General features: G+C 64.7%; 2 protein-coding genes across 2 annotated transcripts in view; one reads left to right on the top strand and one right to left on the bottom strand.

Annotated features, from left to right (window-relative positions):
* The window catches only part of SREBF2 (sterol regulatory element binding transcription factor 2), a 55,704-nt gene extending 44,021 nt beyond the window's left edge, over positions 1-11,683 (top strand). The window contains exons 13-19 of the mRNA XM_045834814.1: positions 1,170-1,287; positions 2,103-2,212; positions 3,357-3,489; positions 6,224-6,392; positions 7,506-7,691; positions 9,390-9,501; positions 9,981-11,683. Of these exons, the coding sequence (XP_045690770.1) occupies positions 1,170-1,287; positions 2,103-2,212; positions 3,357-3,489; positions 6,224-6,392; positions 7,506-7,691; positions 9,390-9,501; positions 9,981-10,201 (1,049 nt within the window). The 3' untranslated portion in view covers positions 10,202-11,683. The remainder of the gene's footprint in view (positions 1-1,169; positions 1,288-2,102; positions 2,213-3,356; positions 3,490-6,223; positions 6,393-7,505; positions 7,692-9,389; positions 9,502-9,980) is intronic.
* A 2,253-nt stretch (positions 11,684-13,936) lies between these two features.
* On the bottom strand, positions 13,937-19,216 carry SHISA8 (shisa family member 8). The gene is made up of 4 exons (XM_045835049.1): positions 18,693-19,216; positions 15,757-15,890; positions 14,851-15,000; positions 13,937-14,602 (listed from the first exon to the last, which is right to left on the bottom strand). The coding sequence occupies exons 1-4, from the start codon at positions 19,214-19,216 to the stop codon at positions 14,208-14,210; spliced, it is 1,203 nt and encodes a 400-aa protein (XP_045691005.1). The 3' UTR covers positions 13,937-14,207.
* Between the last annotated feature and the right edge of the window lie 627 nt (positions 19,217-19,843).

Below are 19,843 nucleotides of genomic sequence, written 5' to 3'. Positions count from 1 at the left end.
CCTTGTTCCCGGTGCTCTGGAGAGACAAGGGATGTGTGGGGTTGCTCTTCGCTGGCCCGGGTCCCACTGGAAAGCAGACAGACATGTACAGGGAACAGTAGGCGACAGGCGGTCATCAAGCACCCAGAGTGGTGGCAGGCCGGGGCTCCGGGCGCTGGAGCGGATGCCGGCTTGCCGTCCCTGGTGCTTGACGGTGATTGGACTCGACTCGCCTGGCTTTGGAGTGGTGGCCGCTAGGCCAGTTGACTCAGGCCTGAACGGCCCAGCGGGCTTCGCTCCCCATGTGCCGTTCCCCGCTCGATGCCATGGGTCAGGGGAGAGCAGGCCAGTCCCACAGGTGCAGCTGTGTGTGTCACACAGTTTGGGGAGTAGGGGTGTCCACTGTCCTCTCTATAAAAATAACTTTATTGCTCAACATAAGAACGTGGTACAGCACCAAAAAGTAAGGATGAAAGCGAAAGCCAACCTGCGTCTCAGCCCCTCCCACCGTCGGCTTTGTCCACACCTAGGTGTTCTCTGGCCTTCCTGCCTCCTTGTTCTCGCCAGAGTGAGGCCCACACGTGTGTGCGAGGGGAGGGGAGGGGCTGGTGATGCCTGGCTTTGAGCCTGCCGGCAGGGGACCTAACTGATGACAGCCAGCTGCTGCAAGCGTTGCAGGGACCCTTGTTCGTTGATCAGCTCAGCCAGACCATCGCTGGCCGCAAGTCCCATGACAAGGCTTTGGAGAACCAGGGCAGTCTTCCTTGTCGTGTCTGGGCAGCAGCCACCTCCTTTTCCCCCGCTGCTGGCTGTCCTCCTGAGTCACAAGGAGAAGAGATAGCATCTCTGAGATGTGGGGAGTCATCTGCCTTCCCATTTTCTGTTTTCTACAAGGCTTGCGGCCACCACCTTAGCCTCCAGCCTCGATCGGAAGTGCTGAGCTCAGCACCGAGACACTCCACGCGTGCACAGCTGTGCATAGTCTCGGTTCTGCACTCCGAGGCTGACCGCTCTCCCCACCCCCGCCCCCCTCCCAACCCCTTAACAAGGTAGTTCTGGGCTTTGGATGGGACCATTCTATCCTGGGTTCCTCCTGCCGCCCTCTGTTTTCTATGTAGAGACAAGATGGGCTCATAGGTAAAAGGCCATGAAACCCTTTTAACTCTGCCCCTGATCTTCCTCTTCCTCAGCTGACCCTGTGGCCCAGGTCCACCAGGCCTTCTGCAAGAACCTGTTGGAGCGAGCTGTGGAGTCCTTGGTGAAACCTCAGGCCAAGAAGAAGGCCGGAGACCAGGAAGAAGAGAGCTGGTAATGTCCCCAGGACGCCCCAGCCTTGGGCCATCTGCCCGGGAAGCTCCAGGGCACCATGAGGCCTGAGCTCCTGGAAGGAAGCAGGCCCTAGGGTCAGGGCCACAGGAAATGGAATGATTCCCCTGGGTTCGTTCCTCCAGCCTGGCCTCTGCCCTTTTCTTCCCAACTGATCGTGTCACTTTCCCAGTTTTTTCCTTTTCCACCCGTGCCTTCAGCAAGTGGCATCAGTTCGCAGAGCAGGTCAGGGACGTGATTTCCTTGGGGTGGGGAGGGGTGGCCTATTAAAAGGACAGGATCGGAGCCCGGAGAGCTCAGTGAAGGCAGCCACCTCTGGCCTGGACATCGTGGAGACCCAGACCTTTACTGAATGTGCCCAACAATTCTCATTTCTACGTCGTTAATAAGCAGTCTTTGCTCCACAGGGTAAGACTGTTCTCGTAGGAGGCCCGCGTCCAAGGCCCGCGTCCTGACTGGGTGTGCCTGGGGGGGCGTTTCCGCCCAGCAGTGCAGAAAAGTTGTGGGAGGGGACGACATTCGAACTGGGCCTTGAGGGGAGGCGTCGGGCTTGGGGACCAGGAACCGAAGAGAGCGCCCAGCCCTGGCAGCAGGGGGAGGGAGGAGTGTCAGCACCGTGCGAAGAAGGAACCCTGCAAACGGCGTGGGGGCAGAGCCCGGGGTGCCCAGCCCGGTGGAGGAGGAGGAGGGTCCAGAGACAGTCCTGGGTCTCAGAGCCGGACGACTGGACAGCCAGGCTACGAGTGTGGTCCTTATGTGCATTTGGATGTAAGTGGGACTCTTCCTTTTCTTTCTAGTGAGTTCTCCAGTGCTCTGGAGTACCTGAAATTGCTTACGTCTTTTGTGGACTCCGTGGGGGTTGTGAGCCCGCCCTTCTCCAGCAGCTCGGTGCTCAAGTCGGCCCTCGGTAAGCGTCTTGCAGGGTGGCGCCCCAGGCCTCCCGGGCTAGTCCCATCCTCCACAGCCCTTTGTCCCCGCGTCCCGGGCTAGCTGTAAGTTCGATCTCTAGAACCTTCTCTGGATCTGAGGTTTGTATCCACAGACCACCTCCACCAAAGCCCTGACCCCTAGTTGCCCCCTGCTGGGCAGCATTCTGAGGTCAGGAAATACAGGTTCTCCTGAGAGTGGGATGAGCCAGTGAATGCCTTCCCCGGGGCCTGGCTGGTAGGGCAGCCCGGCAACCTCCCCAGGCACCCAGAGTGGGCAGCAAGTGATGCAGCACCAGGGGCTGGTGGGAGCGTACCTTGCTGACACGCAGCCCCCACCGCAGGCTGCCCTTGGGTCTGACGCTCGGATGAGAAGACCTGTCATCTGGGCATTTGTGCTGCTCCAGCTGCCCATGGCCCTGGGTGACACAGTGCAGTCTGCTGATTAAATTGGACCAGGGCGCTCTTTGCTTCTGTCCCTAAAATGTCATCGGGATGATGGCACATCAGCTGCCACCTATTGTGGTTCTCAGCCTGCTGGGAGAACAGGGGTATCAGGCTCCTTTCTAGTCACTCTCCCAGGACGGGCGGGTCCCAGAAGACCAGCTGCCGCCCCGCACCCGGCGACCGCCGACCTCGAGGCCTGTCGGTACTTCAGAATCGAGAGCACGCTCTCAGGCCTTTGGTTTACACGTCCCTTCCCCTGTGTCTCGAGGGCGCTGGCATCGTCAGTTTACAGCTGAGAGAACGGACCCCGAGAGAAGAGAGGACTTGAAAGGTGCTGACATGAGCCTGTTCCTGCGGAGACTTTGGAAACACCATTTGTCTCAGCTGCTAGGAACTCAGTCGTTTCCAGCCTTTTGCTTAGAGACAACACTGCATCTTTGTTAAACTTTTTTCTCCATTTTAGGCCAGCTCCATCGGTTAGCTTGCCCAAAATGGGATTTACCAGGTTAATAGGTGTGAACATTTTTAAGGCTCTTAATACCGATTGCCGAGGGCGCAGGAGATGCTTCCACCAGAAACGTGTGGACAGTGTAGGCGGCTCGTGCCGCGTGGGGACTGGGTGCGGCCAGCAGGCCGAGCGCCGCCGGTCGGACCTCTGTGGGTGCTGTTTCCCCCCAGGTCCGGACATCGTCTGTCGGTGGTGGACATCCGCGATCACCATGGCCATCAGCTGGCTCCAGGGAGATGACGCGGCTGTGCGGGCCCATTTTACCGAAGTGGAGCGCGTCCCCAAGGCCCTGGAAGTGACCGAGTGCGTGAGCCTCCTTGACCGCTCCCTTCCCTCCAGGGGAGTACCAAGTGCTGGGGGACCATCCGGGTGGAGGGTCAGGCAGCCCAGGGACCAAACGATAGATGGCGCGTGCCGGGGGGGCGGGGCACTGCGAAGAACTGGGGCCTGGTGAGCTCGTCTGTCTGTGTGCGTCGTCTCAGAACTGTCGGTGCTGTTTCCAGGGCTCCCCCCTTGGCCTCCATGGAGCCAGGGCTGACGATGGAGGGGGTGGGACTCCGGCATCCTCAGAAACTCACGCTGGAGCCAGGTGGTGTAGTGATGGCCCACGGCCAGCACGGGGCGCCAGCGGGCCCAAGGAGCCTTCCCTCGTGTCCTTTCCGCCTCCCTCTACCCCTACCAGCCCTGTCATTCAGAGGGCCTTCAGCACGGGCTAAGCCAGCGTCTCTGACACCCACTTTGGGGACTCAGGCCTGCAGGCATTTGGCCTGCTGACCTGGTGTGACTGGGAGGAGGGGCACAAGGGCTCCACGAGGTCAGAGGTCAGGTCGGTCCTTGGGGCCAGGGCTGCATACAGCATTTCCTGCCTAGCAGACTCCTACCCAGGAGCGCCGGAGGGAGCTGGGAAAAGGGGGTGTCGGCAGGTTCCCTAAAGTAGCCCTGACATCCAGTTTCACTTAACCCGTTTTCTTAACTTTTTAAATTTTTTAATTTTTAAAGATTTTATTTATTTTTAAAGAGGGAGGAATAGAGGAGAGGGAGAGAAACATCTCTGTGTAGGTTCCTTTTATGTGCCCCCCCACTGGGGGCCTGTCCCACAACCCAGGCATGCTCCCTGCCTGGGAATCAAACCAGTGACCCTCTGGTTCACAGGCCGGCACTGAATCCACTGAGCCACACCAGCCAGGGCTGAGTAACCCATTTTTAAGCGCCCTGACCAGTGAGCACCCACCCTGCACCAAGTTCTGTATTACCACCTCAACCTGTGTGTGTCTCCAGCCAACACGCTGAGACTTAGCAGGGAGATTGTCGGAAGTCACCTCACTTCTAAGCAGCCTAGCCCAGAGTGCAGCTAAGACCCTTAGCAGGCATTCCTGCCCCTGAATTCAGGCCTTCCGGGGTCCCTTTGCTCTTCAGGGATAATGGCACTGTGGAAACCTTCCACCAGCCTAGCCTCCCCATCCTCTCCTCCGTTTGCTCTATGAAAAGTAGCTACGTTTCTCCAAGTAGAGTCTAATATCAGCTCCTGGGGGAATGACCTCTTAGAGAACAGGTGCAAATAATGGGCCAACACTATTTGTCACCATGGACAGCAGCACGTGGTACTGTGGCCACTGCATAGACAAGGAAACCGAGGCACAGATTGTTCGACTCACTGTCTCAGGTGGCTTCTTCGTGGCAGCCCTGAATGGTTGAGCCTGGACCACTGACTCCTCGTGCACTCTCCACAGCCCCACCATTCACTCAGCAGACACTCAGCCGAGGGCCTGCCTGGTGCTGGCTCCGTTCTAGGCTCAGGGAGGCAGCAGAGCGCCAGACAGCAAGTTCGTCGTTCTTCTGGGGAGGGCTGTTGCCATGGCTTCCCTGAAGCACCCAGTGCGTCTCTTCACTGGGAGGGGTTCTGGGCCAGAGGCAGGTCATCCCCTGCCCCTGAGAGTCCGGTGCAGGAGGGAGGCCCATACCCCAAGAGCTGGTGCTGGGGCCTCGGAGATGGGTTCAAAGGGCCTGACCCACTGAGCAGCCATGGGAGGCGTGTAGGGACAGGCGGGGGAGCTAGAAGGAAGGAGAACGTGGATTAGAGGGCCCAGCAGGAAGGAGAAGGCGGACTAGAGGCGGGACAGGTCTCAGACGCGACTGGGAAAGGCTCCCCTGTCAGCAGAGGGCAGGAGTGGGAAGGGGACCCATACGCTCTGGTTGCCTGGAGCCTGGAGTGGGGCCAGGGGCAGGAGGGAGACAGGCCACGGCGGGGCCGGGAAGGGCCTTCTTGGCCACGATTGGTCCTGCAGTTCGCCCTCCCCACTCCCCTGCTGCTTCTCTGCAGCCTCGCTGGCCCCTGGGTGTCCTCACGCACGTCCGCACCCAGGGCCTTCGCACAGGCAGCAGCGAGGGAAGTGGGGAGGGTCTCCTCTGCCTGGGACCCTCCTCCCTGGAAATCACTCAGTTCGCTCCCCCAGTTCCTTCAGGCCTCCGCTCAGATGTCACCTCTCCAGAGAGGACACCCTTGACTGTTCTTTGTCAGTGCCACCCTCTCCCTCTGAGTGACCTTCTTCGTGGCTCTCGCACTGCCCGCCGTTGTGCAGTCGGCATCTAACGTGTTTATGTCAGACCCCCCACTAGGAAGCGAGTGCTTGAAGGAGGTTCTGTAGGAGTGGGGACCCCACCCTCGCTCGGGGCCGCCATTTCAGACCTGGCGCTGGGGCCCAGAGCCACTGTGGCCGCATTTGCTTTTTTAGATAGTTTTGTTTTTAAATCCTCACCCGAGGATATTTTTTATTATTGGCTTTGGTGAGGGGAGTGGGAGGGAGAGGAGCATTGCTTGCCTCTCGTGTGCACCCTAACCAGGGATCGAACCCACAACCTTTTGGTGTGTGGGACAATACTCCAACCAGCTGAGCCCCCCAGCCAGGGCTATGGCAGCATTTGAGTCAACAGGCCCACGTGTCCTGGCAGTTTGGGGTGTGGTGGTTGCCTGTTCAGGCTCCTCCTCGTCTTACCCAGGGGACTCACACTGACCGCCTTCCTCCCTCCCACCGCCCAGGAGCCCCCTGGTGAAGGCCGTCCTGCACACCTGCAGAGCCATGCATGCCGCGCTCCCCGGGAAGGCAGACGGGCCGCAGAGTTGCTTCTGCCACTGCGAGCGGGCCAGCGGCCACCTGTGGAGCAGCCTCAACGTCAGCGGGGCCACGTGCGACCCCGCCCTCAACCACGTGAGTCGGGGCTCATCTGGCCCTCCGGGAGGTGCCCAGCTCCGGTGGGTAAGAATACTCTGACCTGCCTTGAGCCGAGCCGACCTGTGAGGCTGTCCAAGAGCCAGCGCCCAAGCAAGCGGCCCCTCCCCCAAAATGTAGTCCATCGGCCCGGGGGGGTTCCCTCTTCAGTCCTGGGGGCAGACACGTTCCACCCGCACCTGAGTCCCAGATGCTGCTCTGCATTTGCTCCGGGCAGCGTGCACGACCCCCCACGATCCCCCAGACCCTACAGGCCAGCCGCAGAGTGGGCCCCACCCCCCCACACACACACACCCTGAGTGGACCGGCTGCATCCTGGCGGGCAGCTGTGGTGCATTGTAGTTGCATTGCATGTTCTGGCAGCACCCATGCAATGTTTCCACAGTGCATCCCAGAGGCCTGCCCGGCCTCGAGAGGTCCTTCCCACCCTGGCCTTGCGAGAGGACTCTGTGGGGCCCTGGGCACAGCCCCCCAGGAGAGGGGAGGGAGGAGCGCACACAGCTGGAAGTGCAGTGTTGTCTGCTCACCCAGAGGAGCAGGGCTTCCCTCCAGAAAGGGAGGGATGAGGTGGTCGCAGAGGGGCAGACTCTCCGAGCCCCTCACTGGTCTGGAGGCCAGGCTGGCGCTTCTAGTTAGAGGTAGCCAGTGCCCCAGGACACTGGGGTGAGCCCGGAACGGCAGGCCAGCCCCACAGGGCAGGCGGTGTGCAGAGTGGGCCGAGACCAAAGGCCTGTGGGGGAGCCACACCCCACTGGTGCCTCCCCTTCGTTGGCCTTCAGGAGAGAACCAGCTGCATCTGGGGAACAAGAGAAAGGCTGTGGGCACCCTTGGGACCGTGTTCCTGGGTGGTGGCTCTGTGTGGGATAGTGGGCTCAGAAGAGGGAGACCCCATCCAGCCTCATGGCTCTCAGAATCAGCCCCAGGCAACTCCCCCACCCAAAGGTGCTCACCTCTGAGAAGTGCCAGGTTTTGTTTTTGGCAGGGTGGCCTCGTCCTGGAGCTGCTGAGTGTTGGGCTTGGGGAAACCTGGTGGGTACTGGGTCTCCCGCCCCAACACTCAGCCTGTCTCCTCCCCCCTGGTCCCACCCACAGGTGGTCCAGCTGCTGACCTCGGATCTGCTGCTGTCGCTGAGGACGGCACTCTGGCAAAAGCAGGCAGGAGCCAGCCAGGCCTTGGGAGAGACCTACCACGCATCAGGTGCTGAGCTGGCCGGCTTCCAGCGGGACCTGGGCAGCCTGCGCAGGCTGGCACACGGCTTCTGCCCGGCCTACCGCAAGGTGAGACCCAGCTGCCTGGGGAGGAAGGGCAGGTGGGGGTCCCCAGGGCCCAGCACAGCACCAGCGTGGGGCCGAGGAGTTGGTCTGGGGAGGTCACCCGGCTGACCTGGCACACACTGGTTGTGTGCTGTGTTCAGCTCCTGCGGGGTGAGTGCTGACCGTGTGCCTGGCCCCAGAGCACGGGGTGAGCGGGCCACACCGGCCCACAGACCAAGGGGCCTGCGCCTCACAATCACGGGCTCGGGTGGAAAGGGCTCGGCCCCTCCAGAGTGGGGTGGGAGGGACACAAGGAAACTCTCCTCTGGCCTTCAGAGCTGGCCTCAGAGACTGACTGTCCTCAGGACTGAGATAGGTCTCCAAGGGCAGTTGTAAAATGGGGCTTACTGCGCTTAAATAATTTCCTTGTTTGTTTGTTTGGTTGGTCGGTCGGTTGTTGTACTGCTGGTTAGTGTGCTCTACGTATTTTTGCCTGAGTTATCTTCACAAACTTCAAGTGAGGAGGCCAGAGTGTCAGTGAGGGGGAAGGGTGCAAAAAAGGGAAAGGGCTCCCAGTGAGGCTGCTCTCACCCAAGGGCGCTGCGGGACCTTCTGAGGTAGGTGCACCGTGACCGCTGTGTTCCGAGAGCCAGGTCGGACACAGCAGACCAAACAGAACCAGAGGGCCGCCCCTGCTGGAAACAGGAAGTGTGCCCCGCGGCTCGCGGCCCTCGGGTCTGCTCCGCACAGGGCTGGCCACAGGGCCTCCCTTGGAGCACCGTCTCCACCCTGCCCCGGCCCTGCTAGAACCCTCCAGTGGCTCCCCCACTGCTTTGCGGGTGCGCTTGAGACCCTCCCCGCCCTGGTTGGTGTGGCTCAGTGGATTGAGCACTGGCCTGCAAACTGAAAGGTCGCAGGTTCGATTCCCGGCCAGGGCACATACGTAGGTTGGGCGCTCGAGAGGCAACCGATCAGTGTGTCTCCCACAAATTGATGTTTCTCTCCCACTTGTTCTCCCTCCCTCCTTCTTCTCTATCTGAAAATAAATAACATCTTCAAAAGAAAAAAAAAAAAAGAACATCCCCATCGTCAGATATTGAGATATGAGAGAACCTGGAGGTTTTAGATTAGGAGGCCCAGGCCCGGGCCTCCCCCCAACGCCCCCTACCATGACTCGAGTTTACAGAAGAGCTGCAGACTCCCACCTGGGAGCGTCCTGGGCTCTGTTTCCTTCTGAAGAAACAGAAGGGAACAGGGCCCTGGGCCTCCGTGGCACCAGCCTAGCTACCTGCCCCCCGCCCCCCAGTAGTGCTCCTGTCCCCACCTCCCATCCTGTCCTGTTTTCAACGTGGAGCAGCCTCCACGGACTGGAGGCCTCACCCGGGTACTTGTCTCCCGAGGCCCAGAGGCGTGGCTGTGCCGTCTTCGTCCCTCGCCGCCCTTCGCTCTCGCTCCCTCGTCGTCCGGCTGTTGCCCCTGCCGGCTGTTGCCCCTTCTGGCTGGCCTGTGCTGCTGCCATTCCCCCACCTTGCTGGCTCGTACCGGGTCAGAGTGCGGACGGCAGAGGTGGCTTTCCAGGGGTGAGCGGGGCAAGGCAGTGCGGAGAGACGGGGTGTCGTCAGGTGGCAGGCGGTGCTGCAGGGACGGCGCCTGCACATGCTGGGGCACAGACTGGAGAAGACCCAGGGCTTCACCCGGGGTGTCGCCCCTGTGCCTCCCCAGGTGTTCCTGCACGAAGCCACAGTGCGCCTGATGGCGGGAGCCAGCCCCACCCGCACCCACCAGCTGCTGGAGCACAGCCTGCGGCGGCGCACGGCTCAGAGCACCAAGCACGGTGAGTCCCCCGGTGCCCCAGCCCCCCAGCCCGAGGGCTTGGTGCAGGCCCTGCCGGAGCGGGGGCAGCCCCCGGCCCAGCACTCACTCGGCCATGTCCTCGGAGGTGCGCTGAGTGAGGGCAGCCCAAGGCTTGCCTGGGTGTGTTTCCCGGGAGGGTCCGTGAAGGTGCTGTGGGGGTGGGCTTGTTGTGGGTGCGGCCGCAGGGTGGGGAGGGGAGGGCTGGGGTATTGCCCGGATGCAGAAGCCGGACTGGCAGCGTGGCCCGCTTCTCACGGCACCACATGAGGACAGCCGTGTGGTGCCAGCCAGGTGCATCTCGCCCTGTCCGTGGAGGGAGGGAGCGCGGGCACTGGGACCCACCTCCCTGGGCAGGCGTGAGGACTGAATAGCCAAGTCCACACCGAGCCCGGGAGGAGGACCTGTGCTCCAGGGGGCTGTCAGCGAGCGGTTCCTACACCTGCCCCCTTGTTCCCACAGGGGAGGTGGACGCCTGGCCCGGCCAGCGAGAGCGGGCCACGGCCATCCTGCTGGCCTGCCGGCACCTGCCCCTGTCCTTCCTCTCGTCCCCCGGCCAGCGGGCGGTGCTGCTGGCGGAGGCCGCCCGCACGCTGGAGAAGGTGGGCGACCGGCGCTCCTGCAGCGACTGCCAGCAGATGATTGTCAAGCTGGGAGGCGGCACCGCCATCGCCGCCTCCTGACCACTGGGCCCCCCCCCCCCCCCCGCCTCGGCCACCGCCGCCGCCCCCCTCTGTCCCCATCTCCCCTTTGGTCTCTCGGCCTCCCCTCCTCTCTCACTGTCTCTCAGTCTCTCCCTCCCCGCTCCCCCTGGAGCTGGGGATGAGCCTTCGTTCCGAGCCCTCACCTGGCGGGGCTCACGGACCACTGCAGACCGGCGGACCCCTGGGCTGTGGGGCGATGCCCGACGGTCCAGGGCCGGTCGGGGCGGGAATGGGGTTACCCTGACTCGAAAGCAACGGGGGATCCCGCCCCCGGGCTGCCCAGCCCGGCTCCAGCCTCCCCAGACTCTTCCTCTGTATGTCTCTCCCCCCTTTCCCGCGTCCATGTTTTTTATCAGGCGGCCCCTCTGGGGACTGCGGTTTGGGCACCTGAGCACTTCGCCCTCGGCCCTGTGCCCGGCACGCCCTCTCCCCGTTTTTATACAGATGTTTTTATATCCGTGTGCTTGGGTTTGCCGTGACGCAGGACTAAGTTGCTGTGGCATTTTTGTTTCTCTCCCTGGGCCTGCGTCCCCTCCCCCGTGCCCGACGGAGCCGGCTCCTTGAGCCCACTCTATCACGCAGGACAGCCCGGGAAGGAGGACCCGGCAGCCCCGGGGAAGGGGGTGGCGGGGGACGGGGGCGAGCCTGGGGGTGGATGAAATAATGTCGGCATTATTTTTTAATTTTTTAAAAAATAAATGGTATCTTATTTAATTGTCCTGTTCCTTCCCACTCCCCCAGCCCCTGGGGAGTCAGCCCAGGCTGAGGGTAGGCCCAGGGCCTGGGGGAGATGAAGCCACCCCCATTGGGACTGGGGACCGTGTCCTTCAGCGTGGGCTCTCAGTCCGTCCCCCCCCACCCCCCCCACCCAACTCCTACCTCCATGGTCTGTTTTTATCCCTAGTTCTTGACCTGAAAATAAGCCAGGGTGGTAGGGACCAGCGCCCCAGTGACGAGCCCCTTTGTGGGGTGGGCACTAGGAATGGGGTCCCTGCCTCGATTGAAGTTCTGAGAGGAAAAGTGGCCCCACTTTCAGATTCCCTGGCCTGGGGCCTCCTCTGAGGCTGTTTCTTCAGAGCCTGGGGCACTCGGCACCCCACAGCCCCCAGGAGGGAGCCTGAGCGGGCTCCCCCCCACCCCCTCGCATTTCTCACCCCCACAGGCTGCTTGGGGGGAGAACAGGCGGGGCGCCCTGACCCGAGTGGGGCAGCTTGGACCACGCCCACCTTCTCCCCCTGGCCTCGACCTCCTCCCCCCACTAATTTATGGCCCCTGGCCACAGGGCGGGCCAGCCCTAGTGTCGTGTAGATACTGTGCCTTTTCTCATCATTGTTTCGGGGTGGGAGGGGGCGGTTTTTCACGGAAAAGGGGGGTGCGCCTATGGCAGCCTTGATGTTGAATCAGCCGTGCACCCTGTCCTGGATGGAGGTCATTCAATAAACACAGATTGGTACCACCCTGCATGGAGTGTGAGAGGCTCTGTAGCGTGACCGCTGTGGGGACTAGCCGGGCGGCTGCGTGGCGTGGCCCCCAGGGGGCCGGGGCCGAGGACGGGCCTGCCCTCTGTGCCGAGAGGCCCCAGAGGCCTCGTTCACTTGGGGCTTCCTTGCCACCACCACCCCCCGCCCACAGCCCCGCACACGCTACCACCAGGCGCCTGGCCCCTCCCTTCCGGCGCCGGCTGCCTGGCGCACACCCCAGGCGGGGCTGGGACAGAGCTGAGGGTGGGGGGGGTGCTGCTCCGTCGGTGGTCACGCAGCCAGGACAGAGCTGGCTGTTCCACTGACAGCAGCGAGCGGTTCTTTCGGATTTGGGGTGCTAAGCCCTCTGTGCTCACCCCTCTGAGACACCACTCTCCCCCACTGGGTGGGCCACCCCTCAGTGTCCCTCCCCATCCTCCCGAGAGGCAGCAGGCCTCTGAGGAGACTCCTGGCCCGCAAGTCACATCCGAGCCCAGCACCTGTGAGTCCCCCGCTGGGTCACCTCAGGCAGGATGTCGCTCCGCCTCTCCGTCCGCGTGTGCAGAACGGGGGCGACAGCCCCTGCCTTTGGCTGCAGCCCTCCAGGTTTGCTGGCCGACAGGAACCTGCCAGTTCACATTAAGTGCCGGTGAGGCTGTGAGGGGCCAGGCAGGGCAACGGGCGCAGTGGGGAGGGGAGCGTGCTGGGCCGCGTGGAGGCGGAGCCGGGGTGCTGAAGTTCATGGTAGCCCAGCCCAGCTGAGAAACGGTCCCAGACCCCTCAGCTCTCTCAGCCACGGCCTTCTCCGAAGGGCCGTCCCAGCAAGCCACTGTCCCGAGGGCAAGCGCAGCCCCGAGAGCAGAGGCCCAGCGGCACCGGGTCCCACGCACAGTTCCCGTTCACGGTCATGCCCACGCCCAAACCGGACCCCGTGGGGTGGAGAGCCAGGGCCTGAGTCACCAGGGTGGGTGATCGTGGGTGGTCAGTGTGCCCGGGAACCGGATCCTTCTTGTGAGTCCGGGCTGGCTGCAGGACTCGGTACCCACCCCACCCTGGGTTGAGGGCGTGAGGCTGTCTTCCCAGCGACCACTGGGGCCCTCACTGCAGGCCCTGGGCTCCGCTGTCCTGGGGCTTCTGGGCCTTGGTTTCAACAGCCTGTAGGGACGGGGGTGAAGAGCTGGTGGGTTTGGGCGCCTCAGGAAACCTGAGACTGTCTGTACCCTGGGAGCAGGGGCCGCTCCCTGCCAACACAGATGCGTCCCCCGCCGCCGCCGCTGCCTGCCATCCCGCAGGGCCGCAGTGGCAGCAGAACATGGAAGGGTCCCAAACTGGAGTCAGCTGGGTGATCTTGGCAAGGTACTGAGGTCTCAAAGCCTCAGTTTTCCTCATCTGTAAAGTGGCATTCCCATGGGGTCTCTGTGAGGCTTAAATGAAAGAAACAGCTACAAATGGCGGCCACTGTTACTCAGACAGGACGCCACGCCTAGGGTGCCGAGGGGAAAAAGGCCCACCCGGCTGGCTTTGTTGAGGTCACACAATGAGGGTCACAGCCTGGCCCTCAACCCCGCATCCCCCCCCCAAGCAGTACCTGTCACAGAAGGTTGATGCACTCGGGCAGTTGGCACTGCCCTGGGCCGCAGCCAGGTACCACCCAACGCCTGCCTGGCAGGAAGGGGGAGAGCTGGCCACGCATGCGTGTGGTGTGAGCACCCATGTGGGGGCGCTGCTGAGGCTCTGGGGCCAGCGTCTCCAGTCCCCTTTCCCTCCACAGCAGTTACTGCGGGGAGGCCCGGCCATCCTGAGCACCAGCTGTCTCCCGGGCCCAGTGCCCACACCCATTAGGGGGGTGGATCTGGGCCAAGCTGACCAAGTGGCCTGCAGCCCAGGGTCCGGCCCGGTGCCAAATTGTGTCAGTGAGGATCAGCCTGGCTCCACCAACTCAAGCTGCAGAGTGTGGGGGGGGGTCCTCTGGAGGGGTGCTCACCGCCAGTCAGGGGGTGATGGCCCCTCCGCCCTCTCACCTGTGCGCAAGCCTCCAGACGGCTAGGGCCTAACTGCCCCCAGCCCCGAGGGTCCACTGGTGTGGACATTAAGCCTGGCCTTCAGCCCTGACCACCCCTCCAGCCGCTGCTTCCCAGCTCCTAGAACACACACGCCCCAGAGCGCTCGGGAACAGGCCTCTGCTGTGCACAGGCTGCGCCCTCCGCCCGCACCACCGTCTGTCCAGTCAATGACCAACGCCTCCGCCGTCAGCTCCGCTCAGACCCAAGCTGGGGCTCCTTTATTCTCAGGGGTGGGAGCCACAGAGTACGGTTTATTTACACGAGGAACCTGGGCCCTAGGGCCCCCGGGACAGGCCCCTCCTTAGCCCTGCGGGCTCCAAGGGCCGCCGTCCGGTTCGGCCAGGCAGAACGGCTGGACTCGCGCTGGCGGTGCCCCTGCCCCTTGTGGCCTGGGCCCCTGGGCCAGGCGGACGGCGGATCCCTGGTAGACGCGATGCCTCGGAAGAGCCAACAGCCCCGCCTTCACACGGTGACCTCGGCTTTGCTGTTGGTGCTCAGGTGCCCGAGGGCAGGGCCCGCGCAGCCGTAGAGGCCGGGGGGCTGCGTGCCAAAGCCTTCGGGCAGCTTCTTCACGCTGAACTGGCGCCGGGGCGGGCGGCCGGACCGCGGGGGGGCAGGGGACGCCTGAGCCGCCAGGTGGCTGCGGGGGGCAGGCCGGGCCAGGCGGCTGGTGGTCCAGGCCTTGCAGTGGCCCGTCGGGGCGGGGCCGGCGGGGGGCGCATAGCCCGGAGGGGCCCATGGGCAGGCGTCAGGCAGCGCGGGCAAGTCCTCGGGGGGCCGTGGGGCGCGCGCCGGCAGGGTCCGTGGGGCGGGGGCGGGCGCCGGAAAATGCTGGTAGAAGTCCTGCGGGGAGGCCTCTGTGGGGACAGAGCGGGCGTGTTGGGGGTGGGGCGGGGCGGGGATAGGCCGTCTGAGACGCGGCTTTCCACGCCTGGGGGCTCTGGGTCGGGCAAGGGGTCCCAGCCAGTCGGCCCGGCCCGGGTGCGGCGCACGGCTGCGGTGAGGGGCGCCCCCTGTAGAAGCTGCTGGAGCGCAGACCAGCCAGGCTGGGGGTCTCCGCCACTCCAGTGGGCCCCGCGCTCCTCCCACAGGCTCGGCCACTCACCTGAGGCCTTCAGCGCGGCCGCCTTGAGGGTGGCGTACTTAGCGTAGTCGGGCTGCAGCGTCCTGCTGCCGCCGCCGCCCTGCAGCCGGGGGCCACGCTGGGGGCCCAGGGTCGCCGCCGACCCCAGGGGCCCGTTGTGGCGTTTCTTGTCTAGAGCGGGGGAAAGGGAAGACGAGACTCAGCCCGCTGACCAGAGGGCTCTCTGCACGTACCCCGCCACCTCTTCGGCCCTCTCTCCAATGGCAGCTCAGTTGGGTGGCTCTTTGGGTGAGACTGAAAGTGGAACCTGTCTCCATGGCACCATTTCCAGCGTCCGGAACAGGGCCTGGCGCAGAATAACATGAAGAGCAGCCAGTCCTAAGTGGGTGCTAACCTAATGGGATGATTCGCCAGCGTATTCAGCGTGAGCCAGGCACTGAGTCCCAGGACCTGACCCGGCGGAGAGGGAGGGAATGTCTGGGCATTAGAGCCCACGGGGTGTGTGTGTGTGTGTGTGTGTGTGTGTGTGTGTTGGGGGGTGCCGTCAAGCCTGCTCTACAACAAGAGGCCCAGAGGGAGGCTCGGGCCTAGAGGAAGGGACCTGCAGGAGGCCACAGACCCTGGCCAGGCACACCCCAGGGTGCCGAGCTGGAGCCTGGAACCACAGCCTGAGCCAGCAATCCCCTTACCTGGAACCTCCCTGGAGTCCCTGAGGCTGGAGGTTGCAGGACCCCTCAGAGGGTTTCCATCCACCTGGGGGAGCCTACCTGCGCGCCCATCCCCCACTCACACCTGCGGAGGCAGCGGCTCACATCCGTCTGGGAAGCAGTCTTCCCAGAGCCTCTGGCCCCTCCGCACAGCCCTTCCCTTGCCCCCAGGCCCATGACAGACCAGGGGGACCCAGTGCCCCCCCATCGGCCCGCTTACCTGTGCTGTTGTGGGGGGAGCCCCGGAGGAGGCCATCGCCCATCTGCACCTGGACATAGCTGCCCACAGGTGGACCCAGAGGCGGAGGCAGTGGCTCCTGCGGGCCGGGCTGCTTCAGAAGCTCCGTCAGTGTCCTGCGAGAGAGAGTGATGAGAAGCAGCACCCCCCAGGGGTCCCTGCTCCGCCATCGCCCAGGCTCTGCCCTGTGGGAGGCCAGCCCCGGCCGGCCACCACTGCCTCGCTGCGTGGCCCTGGGCAACTCTCTCGGCCTCTCTGGGCCTCCCCTCTGCTCCCCTCTGGTTGACCTTACGCATCTAGTCTCCCCCACCAGGCACAACCTGTGGCCCCGACACGGCTACTTCCCACAGCAGGTGAGGAAGCCAGTGGCCCACAGGTAACCAAGGCCACCTTGTTCTCCAAACCCTCCGCCCCTGCTGGAGTCCACTCTCCGAGACCCTTGACTTCAGCCTCCTCCCTCGACACAAGTCCTGTGAGCGCATCCGTCTCCAGGACCTGCTCGTGCTGCTACTTCTGCCAACAGCACCTTTCCTCCACCTCCTCCCATAACGCCACCGTTCTTCAAGCCCCACCAGCGTGCCTCCTCCAGGAAGCCTCGGGAAGTCCCACCTAGCCCTCTGGCCGGGTGGCTCAGCTGACTGCAGCATCGCCTGCACACCAGGACAGGTTGTGGGTCTGATCCCCAGTCGGGGCACATGCCTAGGCTCGGGGTTCGTTCCCCGGTCAGGGCGCATGTGAGGGGCAACCAACCGATGTTTCTCTCTCACATCAATGTTTGCTCCCCTCTCTCTCCTCCCTCCTCCCGCCTCCCTCTCTAAAATCTATAAAACTACATCCTTGGGTGAATATTAAAAACGGGGGGGGGGGGTGTCTACCTAACTCCCCTCCTGCAGCGGCATCTTCTGCCGGGTCCTGGGATGTAGCTGCCGGCACAGGTATGGAGGACGGACAGGTGAGCCAGAGGGAGCCCGGAGGCCCCTGTGGCAGCCCAACATCAAAGGCTGTGTGACCTTGGGCAGTGGCCCCCCCCCCCGGGTACAAGGACACCCGGCCCCAATCCAGCTGTGGCAGCGTCTGACGTAGCCTTCCCAGCGGACAGCCAGGCCCAGGCCGCAGCCCAGCTGCCTTCAGTGCCCACAAGCCATGACTGTCTCCCAGCTTGCTCTGACCCCCTTCAGGGCCGGGGCCTCCCATGATGGCTCGCTCATGAAGAATCGCACTGGAGGTGGGACACCGGGGGCAGGCGCGGTTTGGCCGAGGTGCGGCAGGGTCTGGGAGCCGCCTTGTGCCTGCCTGAGCTGACCTGCGCGTGCTGCCCAGCCCACCACATCTCTGGGCACACACCCCTCCGCCAGCTCTCCCAGACACCCGAGCAATTTTCATTCCTTCGGGCCTTTGCACAAACTGTCTCTAGGGACAGACTCCAGCTCCCGTCTCAGCCCTCTGCGGAGCCTTTCCTGACCATCCATCCCGACATGGCAGAGTTAAGGGGAGACGTGGTGGGAGCACAGGAGTTCACAACACACCCGCGGGTGAGCTCAGGGTGGGTTTCAGGTGTCCCCACGGGAGAAAAGGGGGTCAGGACACAGGGAGCCCAAAGCTCAAGGATGGCAGGACTGGCCCTGGCCTCAGCACATTACGCGAGGGCCGGCTCTCCCGGAAGCTCCACCAGACCTGCCTCCCTTCCCAGTCCGCGCAGCTGAAGCCGGTTCAAGGTGAACGTGTCAGCGAGGCTGCCCCAGTCACCCCGCCCCCCTCTACCATCACAGCCCTAGGTCCTGCCGCCCCACTCGGGTCAAGGACGTGCCCTATCCTCTCCCCCCTCCCCACGAGTGAAGGACTTCAAGCCCAGGGGGCCCCGGCCCTTCCCTTGCAGCATGCGGGGCCTGGGCTCAGAGCCTCCACAGGTTCCAGCCCAGCTCTGCCCTGCAGCTGTCTGGGAGGGGTGACCCCTGGGGACCAGGGGTGCTGTGGGGCTCCAAGGAAGCGCCGATCCTCTGTCCCTGAGGTCTAGGAGGGGGGAAGCATCCACAGCTGGCCCCCCCGGGCCTGGGAACTTCTGTTGTTGTCACTTCTGAGTACTAGCTTGTCACATGCAGTGTCAGCAAGCTCCGTGCCCCCCAAGGGGAACAGGACCTGGGTGAGCGAGGAGGGCCAAACCCCCAGGACACGAGGGTGGCTGGAGGCATGTGAGGGTGGGGGGTGTGGGCGAGGGTTCCAGGGTCAGGACGCAGAGTCCCTGAGTCCCTAACCCGGGGAGGAGGGGAACCGGGTCCTGGACGAGCCACTTCACACAGAGCTCAGGACTCAGCAAGCCCCTGTCTAGGCCTCCCACACGCGCCCGCCCCTTTCTAGGGGTACTGAGTGGGGTGAGCTGGGGGGGCCTTCTGAAACCTAAAGGAAAGGTCAGGCCTGAGTCACAGCTAGGAGGGCAGGGAGAGAGGTGGGAGGAGGGCGAAGTGGGGGGGGAGAAGCTGGAGACAGCCGAGAGGGCCACAGAACAGGCCCCCACCCGCGTTCCTTTCCCGCCCAAGACACCCAACCCTACGCCCCGCCCCCACCCCATGGTGCTGGGGCTCGGGCCCCAGACCCCCTCCCCTGGGCGCTGACATGGCGCCCTCTGCCCACTCAGGAGGCGGCGCGGAGCCGCGGGGGAGGGCGGCCCAGCACCCAGCTCTGCCGGAAGGTCAAGGGGAGACAGGGCGGTGTCAGCTGTCTCCCTCCGTGAAGTGGGGACTGCGGGGAGACAGGGCTGGAGACAGAGGCAGGGAGGAAGGACCCGGAGGAGGGGGCTGTGCAGAGGCCCGGGGCTCCGAGACGGGCACGAAGGACCAAGGGCAGCGAGGAGGCGCCCGCCGCGTGGTCGGGCTGTCCGAGCGGAACGTGCGGGGGCCCCCGGTCGGTCGGCGCGCGCTCACCTGGTCACCGTGCGCCGCGCGCGCGGACTGTGCGCCTTCTCCAGGCCCAGGCGCACGCCGATGCCGGCCAGCACGAGCAGCGCGGCGACGCCGCACACCGCGTACACCGCCATGTGGCTGCGCTCGCGGCCCGGGTCGCGGGGCACGGCGGGGTCTCGGGCCCGCGCCGGCGGCCGGCCGGTCTGCACCCAGGCCGGCGTGTCGTAGTTGGAACAGCGGCTCTGGTCCAGGCGCCGTGGCCCGTCGTGGCAGCAAAAGCGGTAGCCGCACGTGCCGCAGCAGAAGCTGTAGGGGCCCGAGCTGCAGTTGAAGGGCGGGTCCCACTGGCCCATCACGTCGTAGTAGCCCCGGCAGCGGTCGCCGCCGGCCGGGGCCGCCGTGCTGGGGGCCGCGGCCTCCTGCGCGTCGGGGGCCCCCGCGCCGCCCGACGGCGGCCGCGCCAGAAGCAGCAACAGCGCCAGCGCGAGCCGGAGCGCCGGCGGGCCGTAGCCACGGCGCAGCTCCCGCGCGCTGGCCCGCTCCATCGGGCCCGCACCTTCGGCTACAGCGCCCCGCGCATGGCGGCGCGCCGCGGCTCCCTCCGTGCCCGCAGGGGTCGCGCGGGGCCGGCTCCCCAGGCGCTGGCTCCCGGCGGATGCCTCCTCGGCCGACAGCCTCCTCCGAGGACCCCAGAGCCCGGTGGGCTCGACCCGAGGTCTCGGGGCCGGTGGGCGCGTCCTCCGCCTCGGCGCACCTCGGACTCCAGCCGGCCAGTCTGCGCCCCGGGACGTCCCCCGGTCCGGGCGGCGGTCCTCACCTGCGCGCGGCCCCGGGCCTCTCCCCGGCCCAGCGGGTGTGCGGGTCCCGGGCCTAGCGGGGATGGCTTTCCCGCCGCCCGCTCTGCGCTGCCCGCGCTCTGCTCGCGGCTCCGGCTCCGGCTTAGCGCGGACTAGGGCGGGCGGGGGAGGGAGGGAGGGAGCGCGGGAAGGAGCGAGCGGAGCCGGAGGAGGAGCGCGGCCGCCTCCAGGGGCGGGAGGGGACGCGGCGGGGCGCGCACAGCCCGGACGCCCCTCGGGACCTGCCCCGAAGGCCCCCCCAGGTCGTTCCTCGGAACTGGGCGCTCCGAGGGCTCGGCTTCGGCCCTCCGGGCTGGTGCTTCGGACACCGGGCCC

Source organism: Phyllostomus hastatus, unplaced genomic scaffold (assembly GCF_019186645.2).
Source record: "Phyllostomus hastatus isolate PE091 unplaced genomic scaffold, TTU_PhHast_1.1 phas_contig_198, whole genome shotgun sequence".
NCBI lineage: Eukaryota > Metazoa > Chordata > Mammalia > Chiroptera > Phyllostomidae > Phyllostomus > Phyllostomus hastatus.
The sequence above is the reverse complement of the archived record's forward strand: the minus strand, read 5'-3'. Positions and strand labels throughout refer to the sequence as shown.

What these genes read in the sequence shown, in the direction of transcription:
- SHISA8 (XM_045835049.1), bottom strand. Translation starts at nt 19,216, where the DNA reads ATGGAGCGGGCCAGCGCGCGGGAGCTGCGCCGTGGCTACGGCCCGCCG. An exon ending in CTCCCCCCACAACAGCACAG is followed by an intron (nt 15,001 to 15,756) that starts GTAAGCGGGCCG and finishes CCCCCGCTCTAG; the next exon opens with ACAAGAAACGCCACAACGGG. An exon ending in GGCCGCGCTGAAGGCCTCAG is followed by an intron (nt 14,603 to 14,850) that starts GTGAGTGGCCGA and finishes CTGTCCCCACAG; the next exon opens with AGGCCTCCCCGCAGGACTTC.